General features: G+C 43.9%; 1 protein-coding gene across 1 annotated transcript in view; it reads left to right on the top strand.

The window, feature by feature from the left end:
• The first annotated feature begins 12,678 nt into the window (after nucleotides 1-12,678).
• Nucleotides 12,679-25,645, top strand: part of LOC128742857 (uncharacterized) — a 71,454-nt gene continuing 58,487 nt past the window's right edge. The window contains exons 1-2 of the mRNA XM_053839341.1: nucleotides 12,679-13,434; nucleotides 20,236-20,385. Coding sequence (XP_053695316.1) covers nucleotides 12,679-13,434; nucleotides 20,236-20,385 — 906 coding nt within the window. The remainder of the gene's footprint in view (nucleotides 13,435-20,235; nucleotides 20,386-25,645) is intronic.

The raw sequence follows: 25,645 nt of genomic DNA, 5'->3' as shown, positions 1-25,645 counted from the left end.
TGGCTCTAAAAGAGCAAATAATGTGGAATAATGTGAGTAAATTATGAACAACAGTAATGTTAAATTTTATAGTTCATAGTGAATTAATAGAAACAAATTGGTTGTGTTTTTACTGATACGGTTCATTTAGCTCATTTATCCTTATTTAGTTGAACAAAGGTTGCCGGCGATTTAGCACTTGTAATTCAATTATTATAGATATAACTTAACCCTCTAATAGTAATTCAATGGACAAACCAGCTAACCTCAAAAGTCCGAGGCTACATTAGCGCGCAACATAAATTCGGAGCAAGCGAAATATTTTACCGGACTGGATTTTCTGCACTTACAACCATAAACCAAACATCCGCTTATATTTCGTACATACAGTCCGATTCCTAATCTCTCTGCATGAAAATTTATAACCCAATTATTGTTTTATTGGCCAGTCCAGTTCCCAACCTGTGCTCAGTGAAATATTTATTACTCAGCTTTTCCCGGAAAATATCACATCTATGACCATTATTTATCACAATCGATTTGTTTCCTAATGGCAAGTATGAGTTATCGATTGAATATTTCCTTTTTTGATCGACCTTAACTATAAAGGATTTGGCACACTGCATTTACATACACATTTTGCTAAGGTAGGCAGGAGTTAAAGTGCCAACCGATTGGGCTTTGTCGGTAACCGTAACACAAGCAATCCCATTTCGGCTGGTTCGGTTGGCTGGTTGGCAGCTCGGCATATCCTGTCGGATGAGCTACGAAACGAAAGTAGGTTAATTAATCAAATTGTTATCATGGGTCTGCCACCACAGCATGACGCACAATGGGATAGAGCGGAAGCATCGTGCAATTCACTATATTTGCTGCATCGTTTGAATTCAACCTAAGCTGAGAGATTTTTCCCAAAAGCTGAGCCAGCCTGTCCCACTGTGATGAGGTGACGATGAACTCTGTTCTGAACCATGTCTGTCTGGCTGCTGTATTGCCGGAGGCTTTAAGGTGATCACACATTCAAAATCTTGTTTTTCTTTTTCACGTACAGCCAGCCATTCAGATGCTGTCCCGATTTCACATTTTTGTTGCACGGAACAACCACACTAGGTGTGGGTATATTCAGTATTTATTTATGAAAGCGGCAAATTTGCACCGTAGACGCTTCCGTTCATTCAACTAATAATGTATTCTTTGCTAAACACATACATGGTCTGCTGATGTTGGCAAATTGATTTATGAATTATTCAGATATATATTTTCTCATTAAATGCATCAATCTAAACAGCTCTGTTTGTGTATACAAATGCACTAATTAAACCAAACAACCGGTTTGCATCACCAAATAAACTTTTGGTATAACAGTTTTTTCGTAATGGCGTGTAAAATTGCAACGTTTGGTAATATCCATCAACAGCATCTGGTACCGTTTTGTATCGTTATATGTAACAATATTACAGAACCGATTTTCCCTTCACCCCTCTTTACGCTGGCTGGCACAGAAAACACACCACACGAGACGAACCTTATCGAGCATCGTAGCTCGCAAGCAAGGTTGAAAGTTGACACGTAAAAATGGTCTCCTTCCTTCGCCTATGCCGGGTGGCGGTGCACACATCTAGTACATATTTGTCTGCGGGTTATCTGGATTGCTGGTGCATGCCGAGTCGGGCGCAAGCAGATTAAATTGAATGAAAAACGATTTAAAATGCATTTATAACCTTCCCCACCAATGCACCGCATCAACGAACCCGCAACGGAGTTCGGTCCGCTGCAGCCCGGGATTCGAGAGGACATCATTCCAGTTTCCAGCGTCTGGCATTCGGGAGAGCACATCGGAGAAACCTAGCATATCGTTCCAAATTGCGAATGCAACGGCAGCTGCCACCATGTACGAGTCCCCGCGTGCTCCTCAAGCCGGCAGGGATGAATATAAACAGCCACCGACCGTCAAGCCTCGTTCTTCGACTACACAGCACCGCGTGTCGGTGGGAACCTAGTCGGGTCCCATACCGGAACGCAGCTGCAGAGCCGGACGCACTGGCGGGCGAAGGCTCAACGGGAAATCCGACCAAAGCTGATGGCGGAATTTTCCCCCGTTCGTCTGTTGCACTCGGGATTATTTTATTATGATTTATTGAATTATGAGAGAGATTTTGCATATTGAAAATAAATTTACCGGCCTCGAATAGGCACCGTAAAATGCTGTAGGTTTGTCATTTGGCGGACTGGCTGGCTGGCAATCACCAGCAAATTGATTTTACAGTGAGATTGACGTGTTTGGAGCACTTGAACGATGAATCGATGAAGGGGCGGATCGTTTAAATCGAAATCGGATGCTGGTGAGACAAACATTGGAGCGTAATGTAATCAGTACAGAATTCGTACCGATGGAGAACGGTTGCCATCAATGCAATGGCTTGCATGCGACTCCTCAATGGGCTTAAACATGCATGCCGGAGAGATTAAATGTCGTTCAGACAACATACCATTTAATCTCCAATTAAAAGGTGAATAATTCACCTTTGTAAAGACCGATTTTTTAACCATTCCTACGCTATTTCATTTGACTATTGTATTATTAACATTGAGCTATGATACCTATAGCTGACTGGCAAAATGACTAGCGAAATTCAAAATGGTCTGATTATGCTCAAGATTTGTTCGCTACTTGCTCGTTGATGCCAATTCATAGAGATAGTCGATAAATTGAAGTCGGTATTCCACACCACAGCCAATGGTTCCATCTTCCACCGGCAATTTAATTGTGTCCAGCTTAAAAAAAGAGAAGAGTTGCAATTGCTTGGCATGTTCTCGCAAGGTGAACAAAGCCGCATTGGTTCCAGGTTTTTGGGAACTGACAAAAAACAGTTCAAATGCTTTATTTACGTTTACAGTCTAAAGTCGGATTAGGATGCCGAAGACCGAATGGAGATTATCCTCGAGCTGAACGAGAACGGCAATTGGATGCTACAGCCAGTCGTGGAAAAGTGTAACACCCAATCAACTTAAAACACGACACAGAGCATCAGTCAATAGTATCGAATTCGTCCAATCAACGCGAGCAACAGAAAACGCCCTTTTGTTGGTCATATGAGGACATGCACAATAACAAGGACTGTTGATTACCTACGTGACAAAAAATGCAACAATGTGGGTACCGAGACTGTTACTGTGCCTGCTTTCAATCATGTTCTTAACATATCGTCATACACTGCAACGAAGGAAAAGACGGCTATCGACGACACTGCTAGTCACCAGAACATCAGTTTGGTTCGCAAGTAGGACGTCAAACTCTAGATCAACAACATGCCCCCGTCACCCACAGTTGAACTCAGTCCGGTATTTCCAAATTTATTCAACGTTTCGGGTGTAGTTATATATGTACCTACATACATCGATTTTTTCTGTTTTCCATCTATTGAGTAGTTCATTTGTCTGCTACCTTACAGCGAGTAGTTTTTTGCCTGATAGGTATATTATATCTAATATACTTTCTGTAGATTCTACTCTTTCTTGCAAGAGTAAAACTTTACACTTTTTATTAACAAAAATAATTCATGTCAAGTTCTATACAATTTTCATACGCTTGAAAGTTGAAGCGAACCATCAACTCTGCTCAAAACCGCATAAAAATGAGAATCCAGCATAATTTTCACGTACCACACATAGATACAATCCGCTTAGAAACACACGTGAAAATTACCAAGTCAGATGAATAATATGCTTCGGTGTTATACGTAGACGTACAGATCTGCATCCGCCACGCAAATTTCCACATGTAGGCGGGACACCCAAAAGTAATCTTTAAATTTTTGTGTGTGTAGATTCTTAAAAATAAATCTTCCAGGTGATAATTAGGAATATCGAAAATTAAGGTTAGAGCCATCAGTTTAAGATAATTAATTTAACACCTTTCGCAACAGCTGCATCGAAGTGCAACCAAAGCACCTGAAAGTGTTTTGCATATTCACACTCACAAATCCTGATGCATCCCACCAGTGACAGGGTGCAGTGTGCAGTGGCAGTGGGACGACGCTAAAAGGTTTGGTGTCTTTCATTCAACCGTGTCGTTTAGGGCAATGGCAATGGCATGTGTCTGTATCATGGTTCGAAGTGCACTGAACCAGAGCCGAAAGCATAGTGCTTTTGGGTGAAACTTGGGCAAGGAATCTCCTATAGTACGTAGGATGTGCTTACCGTTTTACCAAATCGAGTTACGCTGTGATGGACTTTGAAATCGGCGAAATGGACGCCCAATTTGAGCCCGAAACTGCATTTGAGACTGTTAATGTTTTCGGAGCAGTCACGATACTGAATATAGAGACTTCTGAAATCAAATAGACATCAAATAAACGAATCCTCCATTGACACGCTGTTTAGTGAGAAGATAGTTTTATAATACTTCTTTGATTTTCTGGAACATATGGAACAATTTCGAGGTTCCTCTTTCCCCCATATTTGCTTCAAAAAATTGCGGTTACACCTTGCTTTGGATCAAAGATCATAAATGTTGTATTCGGCGACAGTAAATGGTGGCAAAGGTTGCGTAAGCAAATTACTAAATAAGATGACCATGCGTCTCCTCGAATGATATGAAGTCAATAACCATGCGTCAGCTTCTTTGCCTTGTGCCACTTAACTGTCGGTTGATTCAGTACTTCAAAAGCAACCATTTGATTTATCAAATATCATCAATTTTTTCCCCAAAAATAATCAGAAGAGTTGTGCTCCAGACGGGGTCGCACGGTTGGCGTAGAACTACATCAGACGAAAAAATCCATCTTTGAAGTTTGGAATACCTATTTTTAAGAAAATTTTTTCACGACTGACACCTGCATCTGCCAAATAAACGTAAATGGATGAAACATATAAACAAATGACAGAAAACTTATATTTGTCGCACTGAAGTCATGTGACAATTTAATGATACAAAACATTTTGAGATCACTTGATTATGAGACTTTTCCGATTCCAGGTTAAATGAAAATTTGAGGTTCCAATATACTACCTTGAGGCACTCTACTGGGAATACAGAAGGTGCGCGAGAGAGATTTATGTATGTAATTTGATGAATACATCACGGTCGTACGTATGAAGATATCCAATTTGGGAATCCGATCTGGTTACCTACTGCATTTGAGATTTTCAACTAGGAATTTTTTTAATTATCGTAGGGTAGGCCGCTGCAACATAAGAGATTGCGATTATTTTTATAAACCTTCACTTCCACATGGTCGAGTATGAAAATTTAAATACCCGAGCCCGACCCGTGTTACTATAGATAGTTTTTGTGGTCTTATTATTGACTAATGTTTTATGGCAGAGTCTCGAATTTTTCGATTAGTTTTTGAGTTACGCAAAAATTTCTGTTTTATTTGTATGAGAGTCCTTATCTGCCTACCACTGGGGTGAGAGGTCTCCAACCATCATAAAATAAATTCAAGACTCCAAAATCCCTCACATACTTACTTACTTGCTTACTTAATTACGTCTAACGTCTTACGACAAGGCCTGCGCAGGATAATTTGTCCATCTGTTTCGGCTCGTGGCAACTGATCTCCAGTTCCGCGGGGACGCAGTGCTCGCCAGATCTCGCTAGATCTCGCTCCACCAGGTCTTGCCACCTCGCTCGTTGTGCCCCTCTTCGTCTTATTCCTACCGGATTCGATGCGAAAACCATTTTTGCAGGATAGTTGTCCGGCATTCTAGCAACATGTCCTGCCCAACGTATCCATCCAGCTTTAACCACTTTCTGGATACTTGGTTCGCCGTACCGTACTAGCACAGTTGTTACAAACTAGTCGTGACAACCTGTTTATGACTATTTACAGTCATAAATAAGTTTCTGCAACCATAAGTGCGGAAAGTGTGCTGCTTGGGTAGAGACGCGCGAACTCGTGGTTCATTCTTTACCTCCATATACCGTTCTCTTGCACTCCGCCAAAGATGGTTCTTAGCACCCGCCGTTCAAAAACTCCAAGTGCTCGTAGGTCCTCTTCTAGCAGTGTCCATGTTTCATGCCCGTACAGGACAACCGGTCTAATTAGCGTTTTGTACAGTGTGCAGTTTGTACGGGGGCTCAGATTGTTCGACCGCAAGTGTTGGTGGAGTCCGTAGTAGGCCCGACTTCCGCTGATAATACGCCTTTTAATCTCACGGCCGGTATTGTTGTCCTCTGTTGCCAGTGAGCCAAGGTATACGAACTCGTCGACTACCTCGAACTCATCCCCGTCGATTACCACGGTACTGTTCAAGCGGGCCCTGTCGCGCTCGGTCCCGCCCGCCAGCATATATATTGTCTTAGACGTATTTATCTTCAATCCAATCTTCACTGCTTCGCGTTTCAGTCTGGTGTACTGATCTTCCAACGCCTCAAATGTTCTGCCGACAGCATCCACGTGGTCAGCAAAGCAGATAAATTAACTGGATTTATTGAAAATCGTACCCCGCATTTCGATCGCCGCTCGTCTTATAATACCTTTAAGCGCAATGTTGAATAGCAGGCAGGAAAGACCATCTCCTCGTCGAAGTCCCCTGCGAGATTCGAATGGATCCGACAATCCACCCGAGATTCTCACACAGCACTGGATCCCATCCATCGTAGCCATGATAAGTCTAGTAAGCTTATCCGAAAGCTTCGAAACAGCTTCTTCATCACGAAGAATAACCTACTATCAGGGCTGGTTTTCGTAAAATATTCAGACAGCAGTGGTAATGACCTAAAAAATCTACACAAAAGAGTTCGGCTATAACGCTGCTTCTGAATTTTTCTGAAGCTTCCGACACCGTTCCTCATCGAAAAATTTGCACGAACCAGATAACTCAGTTTAACTTTACCGTTTCTATTTTATTAAAGTGGGGCAGCGTTTGATGGGAAGAATGGTAGACTGGATGAAAATGTGTAACTTCTATCTGAGGCCAAAAATATATTGCGTAGGTCAATTGGTAAGTGGAACTCTAACCCACACTCTCTCGGTTGGCGCCCGAGTGTTTTGATATTTAAACTATCACCACATGACACCCTGTATTAGATAGTCTCACCGAAAGCCGGTTTCGTCCAAAATGTTCCATAGCTCTTAAAATCGCTGAATAGGTGATGCGTGGGGACTCAGAATTCGCGGCACTTCTGGAGGATCTGCCGCAGGGTGAAGATTTGGTCCGTTGTAGACCGACCCTCCATGAAGCCGGCCTGGTAACTTCCCACAAATCTATTGACTATTGGTGATAGTCGATGGAAGATGACTTGGGACAGCACTTTGCAGGCGGCATTCAGGATAGTGATCGCTCGGTAGTTCTCACAATCCAGCTTATCGCCTTTTTTGTAGATAGGACAGATAACCCCGTCTTTCCACTACTCCCGTCAGTCGTTCCATATCCCAAATCTTGACAATCAGTTGATGCAAGCAGCCGGTCAACTTGTCCGGGCCCATTTTATTAAGTTCCGCTCCAATGCCATCCTTTCCCGCTGATTTGTTGTTCTTCAGCCGCTGGATAGCTTCTTTAACTTCCCTTATTGATGGGAGTGGCACATCTTCGTTGCTTGCTACACCAATGTGGTCTCTTCCTCCGCTATCATGGTCTTCCGCATGTACGCCATTCAGGTGTTCATCGTAGTGCTGCCTCCACCTTTCGATCACCGTACGGACGTCAGTCAAGATACCTCCACCTTTATCTCGGCACATTTCGGCCCGCGGCACAAAGCCTTTGCGAGATTCGTTGAGTCTCTGATAGAACTTCCGTGTGTTGTGAAAGCGGTACAGCTGCTCCAGTTCTTCGCACTCCTTCTCCTCTTGGTGGCGTTTCTTCTCCTTGAAGAGTCGGGTTTGCTGTCTCCGCTTCAGTTTGTATCGCTCCATATTCGGACGGGTGGCTCTACGCAACATTTGTACCCGCGCTGCGTTCTTCTCAGCCAATATCTGCTAGCATTCTTCGTCAAACCATTCGTTACGTCGATTCGGTGCTTGATTAGTTTTCGAGATATGAAGAAATTTGTATCTCACTTGTATGAGAGCCCCCTCTCCTAAACAGGGGACGGGTCCTAATTCATCATAGAAAAAATTCTGGCCTCCGAAAATCCCCACATACCAAATTTGGTTCCATTTGCTTGTTTAGTTCTCAAGATAAGAGGAAATTTGTATCTCATTTGTATGGGACCCCCCCCCCTCTCTTAGAAGGGGGAGGGTGATGACACAGGGTCAAATTAGTCGTAATGCCTCGTGCATTTTGTAGTTCCGAATGCTTTCCGGTTTAAATCTTGTGGTAATTCCCAGAAAATGGTTTTTATTGCCGCTTATTTAGCATTTTGTAATGCGCAGGATTGGCCAAAGCAATTTGCGACCCGCGACATCATGGGGCGATTTCGTTTGGCCCGCACCATACCTATGCTTAGGCACCACTGATCTAGATTCACTATAACGGAGATAACGGGAATGTATGACTAAAATTCTTAAATTGTCTTCACTGCAATCTGGCATAATTGGGTTGCATATTCGCTTACTCCGCGCTGGGGGTTCAACTAGGGTACTGACATCTGTACACGAATATTGTTAGATTACTACTTACTTAGGTGGCTTGCCATCCTAATTGTTAGATTAAGGCCTACAGCAACTCCTGCCTCGGATAGAAGAGTGTTCGTGAGGTGTTCGCACCAACTGTAGTTTAGATGCACAAGTATTAGTTTCAGCTTTGCGTATGAAATGGGGAAGGCAAATGAGGAAGCGTCCAGCATTGCTCCAGCCATCCCAAGCCCCTACCTAGCGCCTCCACGTGGCCTTACCCGGTAATGCTCTATTGAGTAGCCAAGCTAGGAGGTGCGATAATGAGTGTTTTCCGGCTGCCTGATCTCAAAACTGCGAGTTTGGATGACGGCTGAGCCACACGACCTCGTTAGTAGGTAAGCTTAACATAAGGTATTTCGATTATTTGTTTCGTTTTAGCTCATAGAGCAAGCACCTCCTACTGTACAGTGAAAACTCGGGCCGAAGAAAGTTTGAATAATGCTCATGGATACCACAAGAAAAAAATAAATTAATAATGGAAGCACTCATGTAAACTCAAATGATGCAACTCTATTCCATTCGAAGAACTGCTGGTGAGACTGTTCTATTTTTGTCCATATATCTTCATATAATGTATATTTATACAACACATATTTTATTACATTGCCATATACCATCATTATCGTGAAGGGGAAGGAGCATCAGGGTATCGAATGAATCGAAGACCGGATGAGGGATGTGGTAACCAGCCCAAGTCATATAAGGTCGGAGAAGATTTTGACGCGCCCTTCTAGCACACAAATCATCACGCAAGATAAGTCTATGTCTATGAAGTCTATGTTGTAAGGACCCAGCAAACCACAAATCGTATAATAATGTGTGAAAATCATCTTAAATATCGCTAAACAAACTCAAAATCGTACATAAAGCTTAATAAAGCGCACCCTAGTTTATATTTATTCGTACAAAATGATAGTAACTGATTCACAAACGATTTTCGTCACAGAATTGTATAGCATTATGGAACTAATCATGTTGAGTCGGATTTCATCGTATATGAATGTGAATTGTTCTCATATAATTTGTAGTACGTATATCGCCTCCAAAACAGTACGCATATGCTGATTTCGTGCATCGAATGCGATTTTTCTAGATATATATCGGTACATATATCAAATTTGTTACTTTGATATACGTACGAAAATGTTTGCTGGGGAGTGTCTTATATTTCCGTGGACCACTCAACCCTTTTTGGTTCTTCACGAACAGCATTGACATGAAAATTGCTAGGTAGATAAATAGGATTCTGCAGTAATTCTACTTACATACAATGGGAAAACCCTGGAGGCGATGGTGGCTACCCCCATACATACACATACATACATACATGTAATAGTTTCAGCTTTATGTAAGGCATTTGGGGAGCGAGCTGCGATTTGGGATACGAAAACACAAGGTCCTGTCAGGAGCCAGGTTTTGGTTATAGACCAAATAAGGAGTAAGCTACCCAGCTAGCACCAACTCGTATATCAATTTACAAAAACTATTGTAAATATCTCCCAACAAACTCAAAATCGTAACTGAAGCTGGATAAAGTGGGATCAAGTTGATTTTCTGTCGTATATAATGATAATGACTGACATACATACATACCATTTCAGCACAAAATCGTAGAGTAGTACAGAGCGACTCACGCTTAATCGGATATTATCGTACATAAATACTTATATAGTCGTAACGCTCAAAGTTATTCGTAATCACGTATATCGCCTCCAAAATAGTACGGATATGCCAATTTTGCGCATGAAATACGATTTATTTAGCACGTATATCTGTACGTAATGCTGATTTTTACCTTTTTTATACATATGAAAATACTATCTGGGATCAAGACTATGGGTTACGTTCATGTTAACTGTAGTATGTGTGCATTGTTGTAAAAGGTAATGAAGCTTTTGTGCGTACTTGAAGATGGCCTCAACTAGGGTTTTGCTCATCCAATTATTACTCCAAACTATAAAAACTTATGTAAATAATTAAATTCAATAGATTTACACACCAATTTACGCACCAATTTCAAAACTCTAAACGGCTCTCGTCGATATTTCGGTAGTGTGCTACAAATTATATAACCAATCAAATCACGTGTTGAGATTCATTACGCAAAACACAAACATCAGACAAATGTTCGCCAGCTTTCTAAAATTTGCTAGAAAATAATTGTCTAGCAAGGACTCCTAGCGAACATGCCTTCTGCAGTTGTGTAAAAAATAAAAAGTGAAATGTGTCGTTAGACAGTTAATAGCAATATTCGACAGAATATTCAGGTGTGAAACAAAGCTAAAAATTTTACGAGTTCAGAGTGTTGATCACTGTATCAGAATAAAAATCCTTTTACTATTTCTATTTTACTGTTGGCTCGCTTGATAAACCAAAACTATTAGTTCCGGCCATTGGGATTGATAGCTTTCGTTTAATAGTTTCCGATATTCCACAATCGCTCCCGGTTACAAACCGATGCATTGCTCAGTAACGATCCCAGTTTGCCGACCAGTATTAATAGCTCCCGCGAGATCCCTGAATTTTACATCCACTCACCCGGTTGCATCCCACCGAGGGCTATGAATAATCAATGAATCTATTAGAAAGCACAATAAATCATGTTATTTTTCGTCGTCTTTTCCCATTCAATTGCAGAGAGCACTGTCATCGCTACTGGATACCACCGCTGGTGTCATCCCATGGTTGCATCGTTGGTTCCCACGGACGACAGTCGTCGGTGCATCAAAATAAAAAACAAGTGAACCAGAAACCAAAACAACCATTCTTTCCCACGACCGGGGAGGACAAACAGTCAGCAGTACAGCAAAAGCAAGCAAGTTGCGCTCCTGCCCACAGTGCAATGAAGGGTACTAATTTCGAAGAGTGGCACTCCCCGCGGGGAACTTGGAATTCGAGCAGAAAAACACCATAAACCGCTCATCTCGCAGCGACCACATCGGTTGTCCACAGGACTCACAGGAGCGACCTTTCCGGATGCTGAAGCACCGACGTGCGGTTATACAAGATGACTTGGTGCGCTATCAGTATAGAGAGAACATGCCAACAACAGAATCAAAGTTTGTTAGTTCTACGGCTTCTACGGGTGGGTTCCCTCGGGAGCTAGAAACCGAAACGAGCGAAACGAACGTCGGGTCGAAAAATATGGTTTCGCGCGGGAAAACGATGGCATAACATAATAGTCAAAAAGTGGTTCGACAAATAACCTTTCGCTTCTAGTCACGAACCGAGCCCTGCGATGAGGTGATACATGCGCGACAAGATGACAAGATGGAATGATTTTGGGAATGTGGAATGAACTTTGTGAAATAAATGTGTGTCACTTAGGGGCGTCCAGAAGGCACGTAGAAAGAAAATTAGTTTCGTTTCAGAACATCTCCGCCTTCGAGCTGCACCCCCAATGAATCTTGTTGCCAGTTTAAGTTCACCAGTCGAGCAGTGAATAAAAAATATACTACAGTCACGTACCGGGTGCTGTTCTCCGTACCCTAATCGAAACATCCAAAACATGAAAACTTAACAGTTCCTTAAATGTTTTTCTTTAGTTTGAATAAATTTCTTTGAATTGAATCTGTGTAGCAAGCAAGTGCAACGAAAATTAGGGATGAAAATTTTGAAGACAGCAGCTAACTGTTTACTCAACCGTAATTAATTTACCGTGCTTTGGGGAAACCCCTTCCCGGCAGAACAGAAAATAGACTGCAAAGAAAAGAGAATAAAAACGGCAGGAACTGGTGACACCGGGTACTTTCACGACAACGACGACGCCGACGACGAAAAAAGCGACACGTTTGTATCCGTTAGGTTCGTTTGGCGGCGAACGACAGAAAGTGCATTCGTTTGTCCTCGGTGCCCGTCATAGTGAAATTCAATTATTTACAAGTATGACTAGATAAAGGTAGAACAAGTAAACAGGACAATTGAAACGAAAATAAGAATAAATTTAGTCTGTTAGAGTCATTTTTGTTCTTACCATAATTTGATTTCGGCAGTGAAAATTCAATTTGAATCCGCAAGAGAGGTGTTTTCAGAAGGGCAAGAAGAGACATAGGAATGATTTGTGAGTTATAGCGCGAAGTGTATAATAGTGATGCAAATTGCTTAGAGTGGACGCGACGGGCCGCACCAAATCCGAAAAATGTCCGACATCAGCCGTAACGCCCAAGCTTACCTGAAGCACAACGGAAAAATCGAATCAGGCTCGATCGCGTCAAGTACGCTGAAGCGCAACAATAGCTATCATCAGCGATTAAAAAAATCGTATAGCGAGTGCGAATACGCGACCAGTAACAACAATGGCCAGCAATCAGCATCGGCCAGGGCAGGCACGGAGCCAGCGAAATGGAAATCCCTAACACCGGAGCCCCCGCAGTCAGGCGCGAAACTGGCAGCCACTGTGAAACCAGGCGCCTCCATTGCCACCTCGGCTGATGAGTTTAAACGTTTTCACATGCTCCGTAACAGTTACGGTGGTAAATCCAATCTAAATGTAAATAGCCTCAACGAGTCCTCAATAAAAGCGCAGGTTTTGCTTCATCAGCAAAAGCTCAAAGAGTACAGCCGACATGCTGCGGAGCAAAACAACGATAGCCACTCGACCTGTTCCTCCTCGCAATCGGACTACCAGCTTCCGCAGCATTCGCACAAGCACCACCATCGATACCATCATCACCAACATCCTCACCAGCATCTCCCGGCTCAACAACAGCATGCGCCAGTGTCAGCTACGGTGGCCGCTACGGCTACGCTTACCCGGCCCGGAAATAATGGCAGCTTCTCGATCTTGAAAAACAAGGATGCAAACGCCGGCAGTGCGAGTGTGAAGAACTCGCTCAAGCGTACCAGCGGCGGATTAAGCACCCTATCATTGTGCAGCTGTGATGCTGATACGGAGGTAAGTGCGGAACCAACCCGGTGCGTTGGAGGGGCATGAATGACGGGAAAAAAATCTCATTTCCCTTTTTTCGCATCTTTGCGGCTCAGTGCTTTGCAGTTGCGTGGCCGGGGTTTGCAGGCTTTCGGGATTTAGTGTTAGAACAAACCGGACAATATTGACTCTTGGGTTAGAATTTTTATTCGACTAACCATTAACCTCACCGACCCCAGGCAACACTTTGTAGCGATAAACAAATTCCTCTCGTAAAAAGTATCGTAACGTAATACGCCAATAAAGAACGGAGCACAAAAGATGTCTGAAGGACGACGCGATGCTGTAGATAATCCTATTTATGCTATAATTATCGGATAAATCTTTCCAATTAACCTATGTAATGGGTACCGCCGGCTAGCAGAGTAGCTCTCGATTGCAGCTTATCCAGTCCGTTGTCCTGAGTGTGGATCGAATCGAAGCGAAACTGCGGAATGAAAAATGAGACGCCCGCTTTAGTGTGCTAATCGACAGTTAATGCCTGTTTTGAGGGCATAAAGCACAGCAGCGCTCTCGAAGGTATTAATATCAACCCGCTCGGGGAGGGCTGATGGTTGACAGGTTTTGATTTCGTTTAATTTAATTTAATTTCAACATTTTACATTCGTAAGCCTCTGCTTTTGCTGGCAATAAATGTTAATCCGACGAGAAAAATAAGCTACTGATTCTTACTTTTTTTGCTATAAAATTTGAAATTTAGAGTACAAAATTACTAGAGTACTAGAGTACTGAATTTAGAGTACTAAGAATACTAGAGTACTACTATCTTTCATAAATAAATGTTTTTACATAGGGTTTATCTCTAATTCCCGTCGTAGTAAGTAAATTTTCATTACCTTCCGATCAGTGCACTTTGAATTCACTAAAAAGCGATTATTAAAGCATTTTATTTAAATTACCGTCCATCCATCCATCCATCCATCCATCCATCCATCCATCCATCCATCCATCCATCCATCCATCCATCCATCCATCCATCCATCCATCCATCCATCCATCCATCCATCCATCCATCCATCCATCCATCCATCCATCCATCCATCCATCCATCCATCCATCCATCCATCCATCCATCCATCCATCCATCCATCCATCCATCCATCCATCCATCCATCCATCCATCCATCCATCCATCCATCCATCCATCCATCCATCCATCCATCCATCCATCCATCCATCCATCCATCCATCCATCCATCCATCCATCCATCCATCCATCCATCCATCCATCCATCCATCCATCCATCCATCCATCCATCCATCCATCCATCCATCCATCCATCCATCCATCCATCCATCCATCCATCCATCCATCCATCCATCCATCCATCCATCCATCCATCCATCCATCCATCCATCCATCCATCCATCCATCCATCCATCCATCCATCCATCCATCCATCCATCCATCCATCCATCCATCCATCCATCCATCCATCCATCCATCCATCCATCCATCCATCCATCCATCCATCCATCCATCCATCCATCCATCCATCCATCCATCCATCCATCCATCCATCCATCCATCCATCCATCCATCCATCCATCCATCCATCCATCCATCCATCCATCCATCCATCCATCCATCCATCCATCCATCCATCCATCCATCCATCCATCCATCCATCCATCCATCCATCCATCCATCCATCCATCCATCCATCCATCCATCCATCCATCCATCCATCCATCCATCCATCCATCCATCCATCCATCCATCCATCCATCCATCCATCCATCCATCCATCCATCCATCCATCCATCCATCCATCCATCCATCCATCCATCCATCCATCCATCCATCCATCCATCCATCCATCCATCCATCCATCCATCCATCCATCCATCCATCCATCCATCCATCCATCCATCCATCCATCCATCCATCCATCCATCCATCCATCCATCCATCCATCCATCCATCCATCCATCCATCCATCCATCCATCCATCCATCCATCCATCCATCCATCCATCCATCCATCCATCCATCCATCCATCCATCCATCCATCCATCCATCCATCCATCCATCCATCCATCCATCCATCCATCCATCCATCCATCCATCCATCCATCCATCCATCCATCCATCCATCCATCCATCCATCCATCCATCCATCCATCCATCCATCCATCCATCCATCCATCCATCCATCCATCCATCCATCCATCCATCCATCCATCCATCCATCCATCCATCCATCCATCCATCCATCCATCCATCCATCCATCCATCCATCCATCCATCCATCCATCCATCCATCCATCCATCCATCCATCCATCCATCCATCCATCCATCCATCCATCCATCCATCCATCCATCCATCCATCCATCCATCCATCCATCCATCCATCCATCCATCCATCCATCCATCCATCCATCCATCCATCCATCCATCCATCCATCCATCCATCCATCCATCCATCCATCCATCCATCCATCCATCCATCCATCCATCCATCCATCCATCCATCCATCCATCCATCCATCCATCCATCCATCCATCCATCCATCCATCCATCCATCCATCCATCCATCCATCCATCCATCCATCCATCCATCCATCCATCCATCCATCCATCCATCCATCCATCCATCCATCCATCCATCCATCCATCCATCCATCCATCCATCCATCCATCCATCCATCCATCCATCCATCCATCCATCCATCCATCCATCCATCCATCCATCCATCCATCCATCCATCCATCCATCCATCCATCCATCCATCCATCCATCCATCCATCCATCCATCCATCCATCCATCCATCCATCCATCCATCCATCCATCCATCCATCCATCCATCCATCCATCCATCCATCCATCCATCCATCCATCCATCCATCCATCCATCCATCCATCCATCCATCCATCCATCCATCCATCCATCCATCCATCCATCCATCCATCCATCCATCCATCCATCCATCCATCCATCCATCCATCCATCCATCCATCCATCCATCCATCCATCCATCCATCCATCCATCCATCCATCCATCCATCCATCCATCCATCCATCCATCCATCCATCCATCCATCCATCCATCCATCCATCCATCCATCCATCCATCCATCCATCCATCCATCCATCCATCCATCCATCCATCCATCCATCCATCCATCCATCCATCCATCCATCCATCCATCCATCCATCCATCCATCCATCCATCCATCCATCCATCCATCCATCCATCCATCCATCCATCCATCCATCCATCCATCCATCCATCCATCCATCCATCCATCCATCCATCCATCCATCCATCCATCCATCCATCCATCCATCCATCCATCCATCCATCCATCCATCCATCCATCCATCCATCCATCCATCCATCCATCCATCCATCCATCCATCCATCCATCCATCCATCCATCCATCCATCCATCCATCCATCCATCCATCCATCCATCCATCCATCCATCCATCCATCCATCCATCCATCCATCCATCCATCCATCCATCCATCCATCCATCCATCCATCCATCCATCCATCCATCCATCCATCCATCCATCCATCCATCCATCCATCCATCCATCCATCCATCCATCCATCCATCCATCCATCCATCCATCCATCCATCCATCCATCCATCCATCCATCCATCCATCCATCCATCCATCCATCCATCCATCCATCCATCCATCCATCCATCCATCCATCCATCCATCCATCCATCCATCCATCCATCCATCCATCCATCCATCCATCCATCCATCCATCCATCCATCCATCCATCCATCCATCCATCCATCCATCCATCCATCCATCCATCCATCCATCCATCCATCCATCCATCCATCCATCCATCCATCCATCCATCCATCCATCCATCCATCCATCCATCCATCCATCCATCCATCCATCCATCCATCCATCCATCCATCCATCCATCCATCCATCCATCCATCCATCCATCCATCCATCCATCCATCCATCCATCCATCCATCCATCCATCCATCCATCCATCCATCCATCCATCCATCCATCCATCCATCCATCCATCCATCCATCCATCCATCCATCCATCCATCCATCCTTCACATTTGCCGGATACCTCAGGCAGAATGGATGTTAGAGAATCTGCCGTTAGCTCATGAGAGGTCCATTCAACTAACTTTCAAAACGTAGGTAATAGGTGAATCTGCTTACCTACGAACGGCCGATACACAAATTGGCGGCCTTCGACGTGTTCAAATGTTGGCCGGTGCTTTTGACGACGGTTCGCCGGCAACATTCGCGGCCTAAATCAACTACGAAAAGTCACAACAAATGATCTTTTATGATTATGCCAATGTTTTTATGGCAAGCTACATTATGTTAAACAGCCGTACACTAACTGACTTTATGCTAAACGATAATTGGCTCATGAGTGTACTCAAAGGAAAGCAAGGGTTTGGCCTAACGCCCATTATGCCCATTACCGTACATTATGCCTAACGTCCATTATGTCTAATGTCCGTACGCCTACCGTCGCGCACCCCTTGTTGGGGGGTTTAGGGAAAATGAGCAGTCATTAACTTTTCATTAGAAAGCCCGATTTCGGAAGCAGTTTTTTGGCCCAAAACAAGGTTCTGTGTTTAGAAATATATTCACTGTATTCTTCTTCCCAATCTGAACACATAGAATATATTAAAACCTGCTTTTAAAATTTACAGAATCAATGACGACTCATTTCTCCTTAAGGGGACATGAACGACTAAAACTTTTGAAAATTGCACAATTTTTTTATTTCAGATTTTGTTTCTGCAATCTTTTTCGCTTATTTTGATACTATTTTCATAATGATCCGACCACGGGAAGTGGCCGAAAAACGATCATACACATAAGCGTTCCAGTGCGGCGTGGAACAACCTTCACGGATTGAAATTACACAACGTATTGGAACAAATTTTTTTTTGTTTTGTTGGTAATAGCGAAGACTTTTATACCTTTTGAGCTTTGCAAATGAAACACAGCCAGATAAAAAAGAAAAAGAAGACAAAATTTGATTTCATACCTTTTGAGCTTTGCAAATGAAACACAGCCAGATAAAAAAGAAAAAGAAGACAAAATTTGATTTCAGTCATCTTTTCTCTTCTTTTTCGTTTTTCTCAAGCTGTATTTCGTTTAAGTACAGAGCTCAGAAATTATAAATGTCTTGGTCAAGCTACTACAAACAAAACAAACCAAAGTTTGTTCCAATACGTTGTGTAGTTTCTGAGAAAAAGGCACATAAAGTTTGAAAATCGTGGTATTTCAGGAGCGGCGTTGTATTCCGCCGAATTTGTTCCACGCCGCACTGGAACGCTTATGTGTATGATCGTTTTTCGGCCACTTCCCGTGGTCGGATCATCATGAAATTAGTATCAAAACAAGCGGAAAAGACTGTAGAATCAAAATCAGAAATAAAAAAAATGAATTTTTCAAACATTTTAATCGTATATGTCCCCTTAAGGTTAAATTATGGTCAGTTTTGCTCACTGTCACTGTCACTGAGATAATGTCATTACGACTTTTAGAAACAAAACGAGAAGAAGAATAGGAAATTGAAAGACTGTCGTTCTTTTATGTTAAGTTCCTAGCTCTCTTTGGACGCGTAATGACGCATAGAGTGTTATTACAGCTAAAGCTTGAGTCATTTAGTAACTGGCACATTGTTCATTTTACTGTGGCGCCCTGCAGTCGAATCTGGCATTTTTAGACAGCAGTAATTCTGAAATGCTTCCTCATCCAGTACTGAAAAGTTTGTCATGATTAATTTTGTTTCAAATAAGTTATACTTGATGGAAGCCGCGAACCAAAAATCAATTTTGGACACCCACTTCGAAAATTCAAACAGCGTTTTTCAACATTTCCGTGAGCGATATACCATCGATCGGCACCATCATATCAAGCATCGCAGTGAAATTAAGGATCAAAAGCTGCATTTAAAGGTGTTAGGTCTGTTTGATTATGATAATGCCAGGAAACTCAATGCCAGCCAAAGCATCGTCATATTTCTGATTTGCTTCTATGCTGCACAAATTTATCAGAAGCTCAAAGAAAATTAGGAACAAATATCAGGCACCAATAAATTTGTATTACTTTCAAACATGTCTGAACAATAGTAATTTAATTGGTAATAAAAGCAGTCTTTACAACCGTTCTATCAACATATTACTTTAGACACAAGTCGACAAGTTGTAAGCCACCGAAACTAAATAAAGCAGACCCGCAATCATATTAAAACGTTAGTAAATGCACACCGACATCCTCGTACCAAACAACACCTCAACCTGAGAGTCCCAAAATGACATTGATTTGGGGTAATTCATCTTTCCAGCCGTCCAGCCCATAATAGGCGTACTGGGTCATCCCCGGTACGCCCACACACCGGCACAACTTTACCCTTCGATCCATTCAACCATTCGAGTTCGTAACTCCAAGGGGAAAAATCCATCTCACCAGACATAACTTGAGCATACTGGCAATGCACGGTGACCACGACTAACACACCGCCGCGCCGTCGGAAAGCGTTTTTCCTTGCCCCGCATCTTCACCGCTGTTGGGCAATGGACTGTGAAAGACCGAAATTTGTACAATGAAACACCATTAAATATTTACGCAACCACTTCGGCTTCGGCCGTTAGCTTGCTATTTCCAGTCCAAAGACTCGGCCCGCTCGCTAGCTGCTTGTGTTGTTAGATACCTACTCGTTCAGTCGCTCGCTACACAGTATGCACAATCTCACGCCGTTTTTCTCGTTATTGTGTTTCTCAAATATTTGCAGATAATACCGAATCCATTAAGGCCATTATATCAGTACAGCTTGGATCGGAAGAATCCCCGCCAACACACCTATACGTGCGAACAAAACGCTCAGATCCTGCTGCGGCTCGAGAAGGATCGGCAGCGAAAGTACGGTTCCTCCGGAAAGCTGGTAAGTTGAATGCCACCGTTTTATGCATTTATTCTCCCCGCCATCGACCGGCAGTAGTGTCTGGTAGTCTGGTGGAAGCACAGCATAATACGGGTAATAGAGAGGGAGTCGGGGTGTGAATTATCGCAGCCGGTGATGGTGAACGAGTGGCCACTTCATCCGATACGTTCAAAAGGTTGAGGGAAAAAAAGTCAACTTTTAACGCCACAAGGACTTATGTGCCAGCAGTTTCCACTATATGTTAAGAGGAGCTTATTGAAATGCTGACAAATTTTCCGTCATTAAACTTTTTAAATGGCGATAAATTTTGAAATGACCTCCGTTTCCTTCCAGTACATGTAGTGCTTTTACAATATATGGAAGAGTTTATAAACACAGCGGTGATGAATAAATGAATATTTCATTATAAACATCCTCCGTATATAATTTTACCACCCGTTTTAATCTTCTTTAAACAAAAAAAAAGAGTTTTGTAAGGAATCCTGACGAGATGATTTTTTTTTGTTATTTTTCTTGAATCCATTGTAGATAAAATAGTTTCAAGAAACTTTGTTGAAGGTCGAAAATTTTTATCTCTTACATGAAAGAAGCTGTAGAACTAAATTGTTAGGTACCCCTTAAAAATATTTTTTAAGGCAGATATGTTCAATTACGTTTCGTACGCCTCTCTAGTGCTCTGAAAAATTGCCAATTTAATAAAATTATCTATTTTCGCAGTAGGCAATGCACTTTTTTTATTTAAAAGTAAGGCCATTACTAACTTACTTACTTATTCAGCCGAGAGCCGGGGTGGCTCTTGCCGTATCAAGAATTCCTCTCCATTGTACTCGGTCCTGGGCTACTCGTCGCCAATTCGTTGCGCGTCTCGACACACGCAAGTCGGCTTCAACCTGGCCGAGCCATCTAGCACGTTGAGCCCCTCTATTCCTGGTGCCGGTGGGGTTCTTGAAGAGAACGGATTCCACTACACAGTCGTCCGGCATCCTTGCGACGTGGCCGGCCCACCGTAGTCTCCCAACTTTCGCCAGGTGTACGATGAGAATCTCTCCAAGCAGTGCCTATAGCTCGTGATTCATACGCCTTCGCCACTCTCCGCTTTCCGTCTGCATTCCGCAAGTGCACGTATGTCTTCCGTAAGTAAAGTTACTGTCTCAAGTCCGTAGAGGACTACCGGTCTGATTAGCGTTTTGTACATCGTCAGCTTTGTGCGGCGGCGTATGCTCCTTGATCGAAACGTCTTGCGAAGGGAAAAGTAGGCTCGATTTCCAGCTTGAATGCGTCGTTGGATCTCCTTACTCGTATTATTGTCGGCGGTGACCAGAGATCCCAAATATACGAACTCATCAACCACTTCCAGTTCATCGCCGTCAATAGTCACTGTCCGTGGGACGCAAACGTTACTTTTCCGGGAGCCTCTTCCTACCATATATTTGGTTTTCAACGCATTAATTTGTAACCCTATCCTCCTAGCCTCCGTTTTTAGTCTGGCGTAGATTGCCTCCGCCGTCCCACGGTTTCTAGTAATAATGTCGAGGTCGTCTGCAAAGGCTAGAAGTTGGCTACTCTTGCTGAAGATCGTTCCCCTCGTTTCGATGCCCGCTCGCCGGATCACACCTTCAACAGCGATATTGAAAAACAAACAGGACAGTCCATCCCCTTGCCGTAACCCTCTGCGCGATTCAAAAGGGCTTGTGAGTGTCCCCGAAATGCGCACGTAGCACATCACTCGTTCCAGAGTAGCTTTGATCAGCCGCGTCAGTTTTTCAGGAAAACCGTACTCGTGCATTATCTGCCATAGCTGTTCGCGTTTAACGGTATCGTATGCTGCTCTGAAATCCACGAAAATATGATGCGTGGGCACGTTGTACTCTCGACATTTCTGAAGGATTTGTCGGAGAGTAAAAATTTGATCCGTAGTAGCACGGACCCCCATAAAGCCCGCCTGATACTGCTCTACGAATTCACTTGCTATTGGGGATAGACGACGCAACAAAATCTGGGATTGCACCTTGTAGGCGGCGTTGACCAGCGTGATGCCGCGGTAGTTACAGCAGTCTAGCCGGTCGCCCTTTTTGCAGATGGGACAGACTACCCGAGCAGGGTTTTAGAGCAAATTGAAAACAAAATTTGATATCTTGATGTAACGGATTTTGAATACTCGGTGTGATTTCATTTTGGTCGACTTAGCGGTTAAAATATCAAAATTGATTGCAAAAATTCCACGTCGAGAAATTAAATTGAATACTGCTTTTGCTATCAAAAATATCAAACGGAATACTAATCTTGCTGTTACACAATATTAATAGGAAAGCAGAATTAGTTATCATTTTACTATCATATCATCATCATTTTGCTATCATCATATAATTTGAACCAACCATTTTACTAGAAAAAAATTTAAGTGAGAATAGATTAATTTAAATATTGAAGGTTTATTTACATCATATATAGAATCTACCAACTCATATTCTTTCAATAAAAATGAAAGCAAAATGATAGCAAAGTCTGACATCATAAGTGCCATTTTGAGTTGGTAACAAAACATGTTTTCTATTTGATATCAACAGCAGAATATATAATAATTTTGATATACTTTTGTTGTCAATCCTTGCTCGGGTACGCCTTCCATCCACTCCTCCGGTAGTTTCTCTTCTTCCCAAATCCTCGAAATCAGCCAGTGAAGTGCCGTTGCTAGCGGTTCTTGGCCATTTTTTTTTAGTTCTGCCGGGAGTCGGTCCTTTCCGGCGGCTCTATTATTCTTCAGCAGAACGATTTCTCGTCGGATCTCTTCGAGATCGGGAACCGATACGCTGTTGTCGTTTGTAGGTACTTTGAGGTTAACTTCCATTGCGTCTCCTGCTGCTATATCGCCGTTGAGGAGTTCATCGAAGAACTGCTTCCACCTGTCGACCACCTCGCGCTCGTTTGTGATTAGATCCCCTCCCTCGTCCCTACACATGTCAGGATTTGGTGTGTGGGCCTTGCGAGTTTGATTCACCTTCTCGTAAAACTTGCGGGTATCATTAGTCCGGAATAGTTGTTCAGGCTCCTCACGATCTCTGTCCTCCTTCTGGCACTTTTTTCTCCTCAGGATCGTGGTCAACTCATTCCTCGCTCGTCGATACTTGGCCAAGTTCTCTCTCGTGGATATGCTCAGACAGTTTTCCCAAGCTCTTTTTTTCCTCACTATTCGGCAGTTCGCGGGTTGTCTAGTTGCCGAATGTTTAGCCGAGGAGGGCGACTTTGTCGCGAGGTATAAACAGTCGATAGTTTTGAGCGCACATGTACTGCTACTAGGTAGTGGCCCGAGTCAATATCCGCACTCCGTAGGGAGCGTACGTTGGTGATGTTCGAGAAAAACCGTCCCTCGATGAGAATATGGTCGATTTGGTTCGAGGTTCGTTGGTCAGGTGATCTCCAGGTGGCCTTGTGGATATCTTTGTGAGGAAAGAAGGTGCTTTTGATCACCAAGCCTCGGGAAGCCGCAAAGTTGATGCATCGCTGGCCGTTATCGTTCGTGTCGGTGTGCAGGCTGTGGGGCCCGATCACCGGTCTATACATTGCTTCCCTGCCAATTTGGGCGTTTATATCTCCGATGACGATCTTGATGTCCCGTGGTGAGCAGCTGTCGTACGTTGCCTCCAGCTGCGCATAGAATCCTTCCTTCTCGTCGTCGGGTCTACCTTCTGGTGGTCAATGCACGTTTATGATGGTGTAGTTGAAGAAACGGCCTTTTATCCTCAACACGCACATCCTCTTGTTGATCGCTTTCCAATCCATTACGCGATCCTGCATTTTGCCCAACACAACGAAGCCCGTTCCCAACTCGTTGGTCGCTCCACCATTCTGGAAAAATCGGGCTCTGCCGCCACGGATCCTCCACACCTTCTCGCCCTTGCGACAGATCTCCTGCAGTGCCACGATGCCAAACTTTCCGGGTTCTAACTGATCGAGCAGCACCCTGTCGCCACCAACGAAATTTAGCGATCTGCAGTTCCAAGTACCAAGTCTCCATTCAATGTCCTTATTTCGTCGCCTTGGTCCATGCCGAATATTCCGAGAAGATATTTCGTGACTCTTGTTGTAAGTTTTTTTTTGGTTTAGATAGGTAGCCGTACTAGGGCTTACGCTACCGAATCTCGTGATGGGGCTGCCATCTTGCAGTGTCGAGACACACTGTGCCTCCTCCCCTGTTGGTATACGACCTTAGTTTCCACCTGGGTTGGTTATCCGATCTCCGCTAAGGTTGCTCGTATTCCAGCTGGTACCACGTGGAGATAGGGGAAGGAGTTGCTAGATAAGAGGCTAGGGACCACAATGGGGTCTGTTTTACGCGTTATCCAACCATTTACCAGCCGTATACAATGTTACTATTTTGATAAACGTTGCGTATGTAGGTTGAATGTATATACATACATACATGAATATACATGAAGAATCGTATTATTATATACCTGGATACGTCCTACTATCGCTACAAAGAGACTTACGTAGACCTACGTCACCTATGCGGTCTTGTGCAGGCTACGAGAGTGACTGTGAAGGAATGGACGCACGGTCGCCATCTCCGGATCGGTACACGTCTTGACAGATTTGCGGAACAGTGCGATGACACAGCGCCCTTCAGCGTAATACCTTACGGTAGTTCCTGGAAAGTTCTTGACCAGGAAGCCGACACTTACACACGCACACGCACACGCACACGCACACACACACACACAAACGCGCGCGCGCCTGCACGCATACGCACATACACACACACGTGCACACATACGCACATACACACATACACGCACACACGTACGCATATACACACTCACGCACGTACACGCACACACGCACGCATATACACACTCACGCACGTACACGCATATACACACTCACGCACGTACACGCATATACACACTCACGCACGTACACACACATACGCACACACACACACGCACACACACACACACACACACGCACACACACACACACACACACATACACACACACACACACACATACACACACACACACACACACACACACACACACACACACACACACACACACACACACACACACACACACACACACACACACACACACACACACACACACACACACACACACACACACACACACACACACACACACACACACACACACACACACACACACACACACACACACACACACACACACACACACACACACACACACACACACACACACACACACACACACACACACACACACACACACACACACACAC

Source organism: Sabethes cyaneus, chromosome 3 (assembly GCF_943734655.1).
Source record: "Sabethes cyaneus chromosome 3, idSabCyanKW18_F2, whole genome shotgun sequence".
Taxonomy (NCBI): Eukaryota; Metazoa; Arthropoda; class Insecta; order Diptera; family Culicidae; genus Sabethes; species Sabethes cyaneus.
Note: the sequence above shows the minus strand (reverse complement) of the source record. Positions and strands in the feature narration are given on the sequence as shown.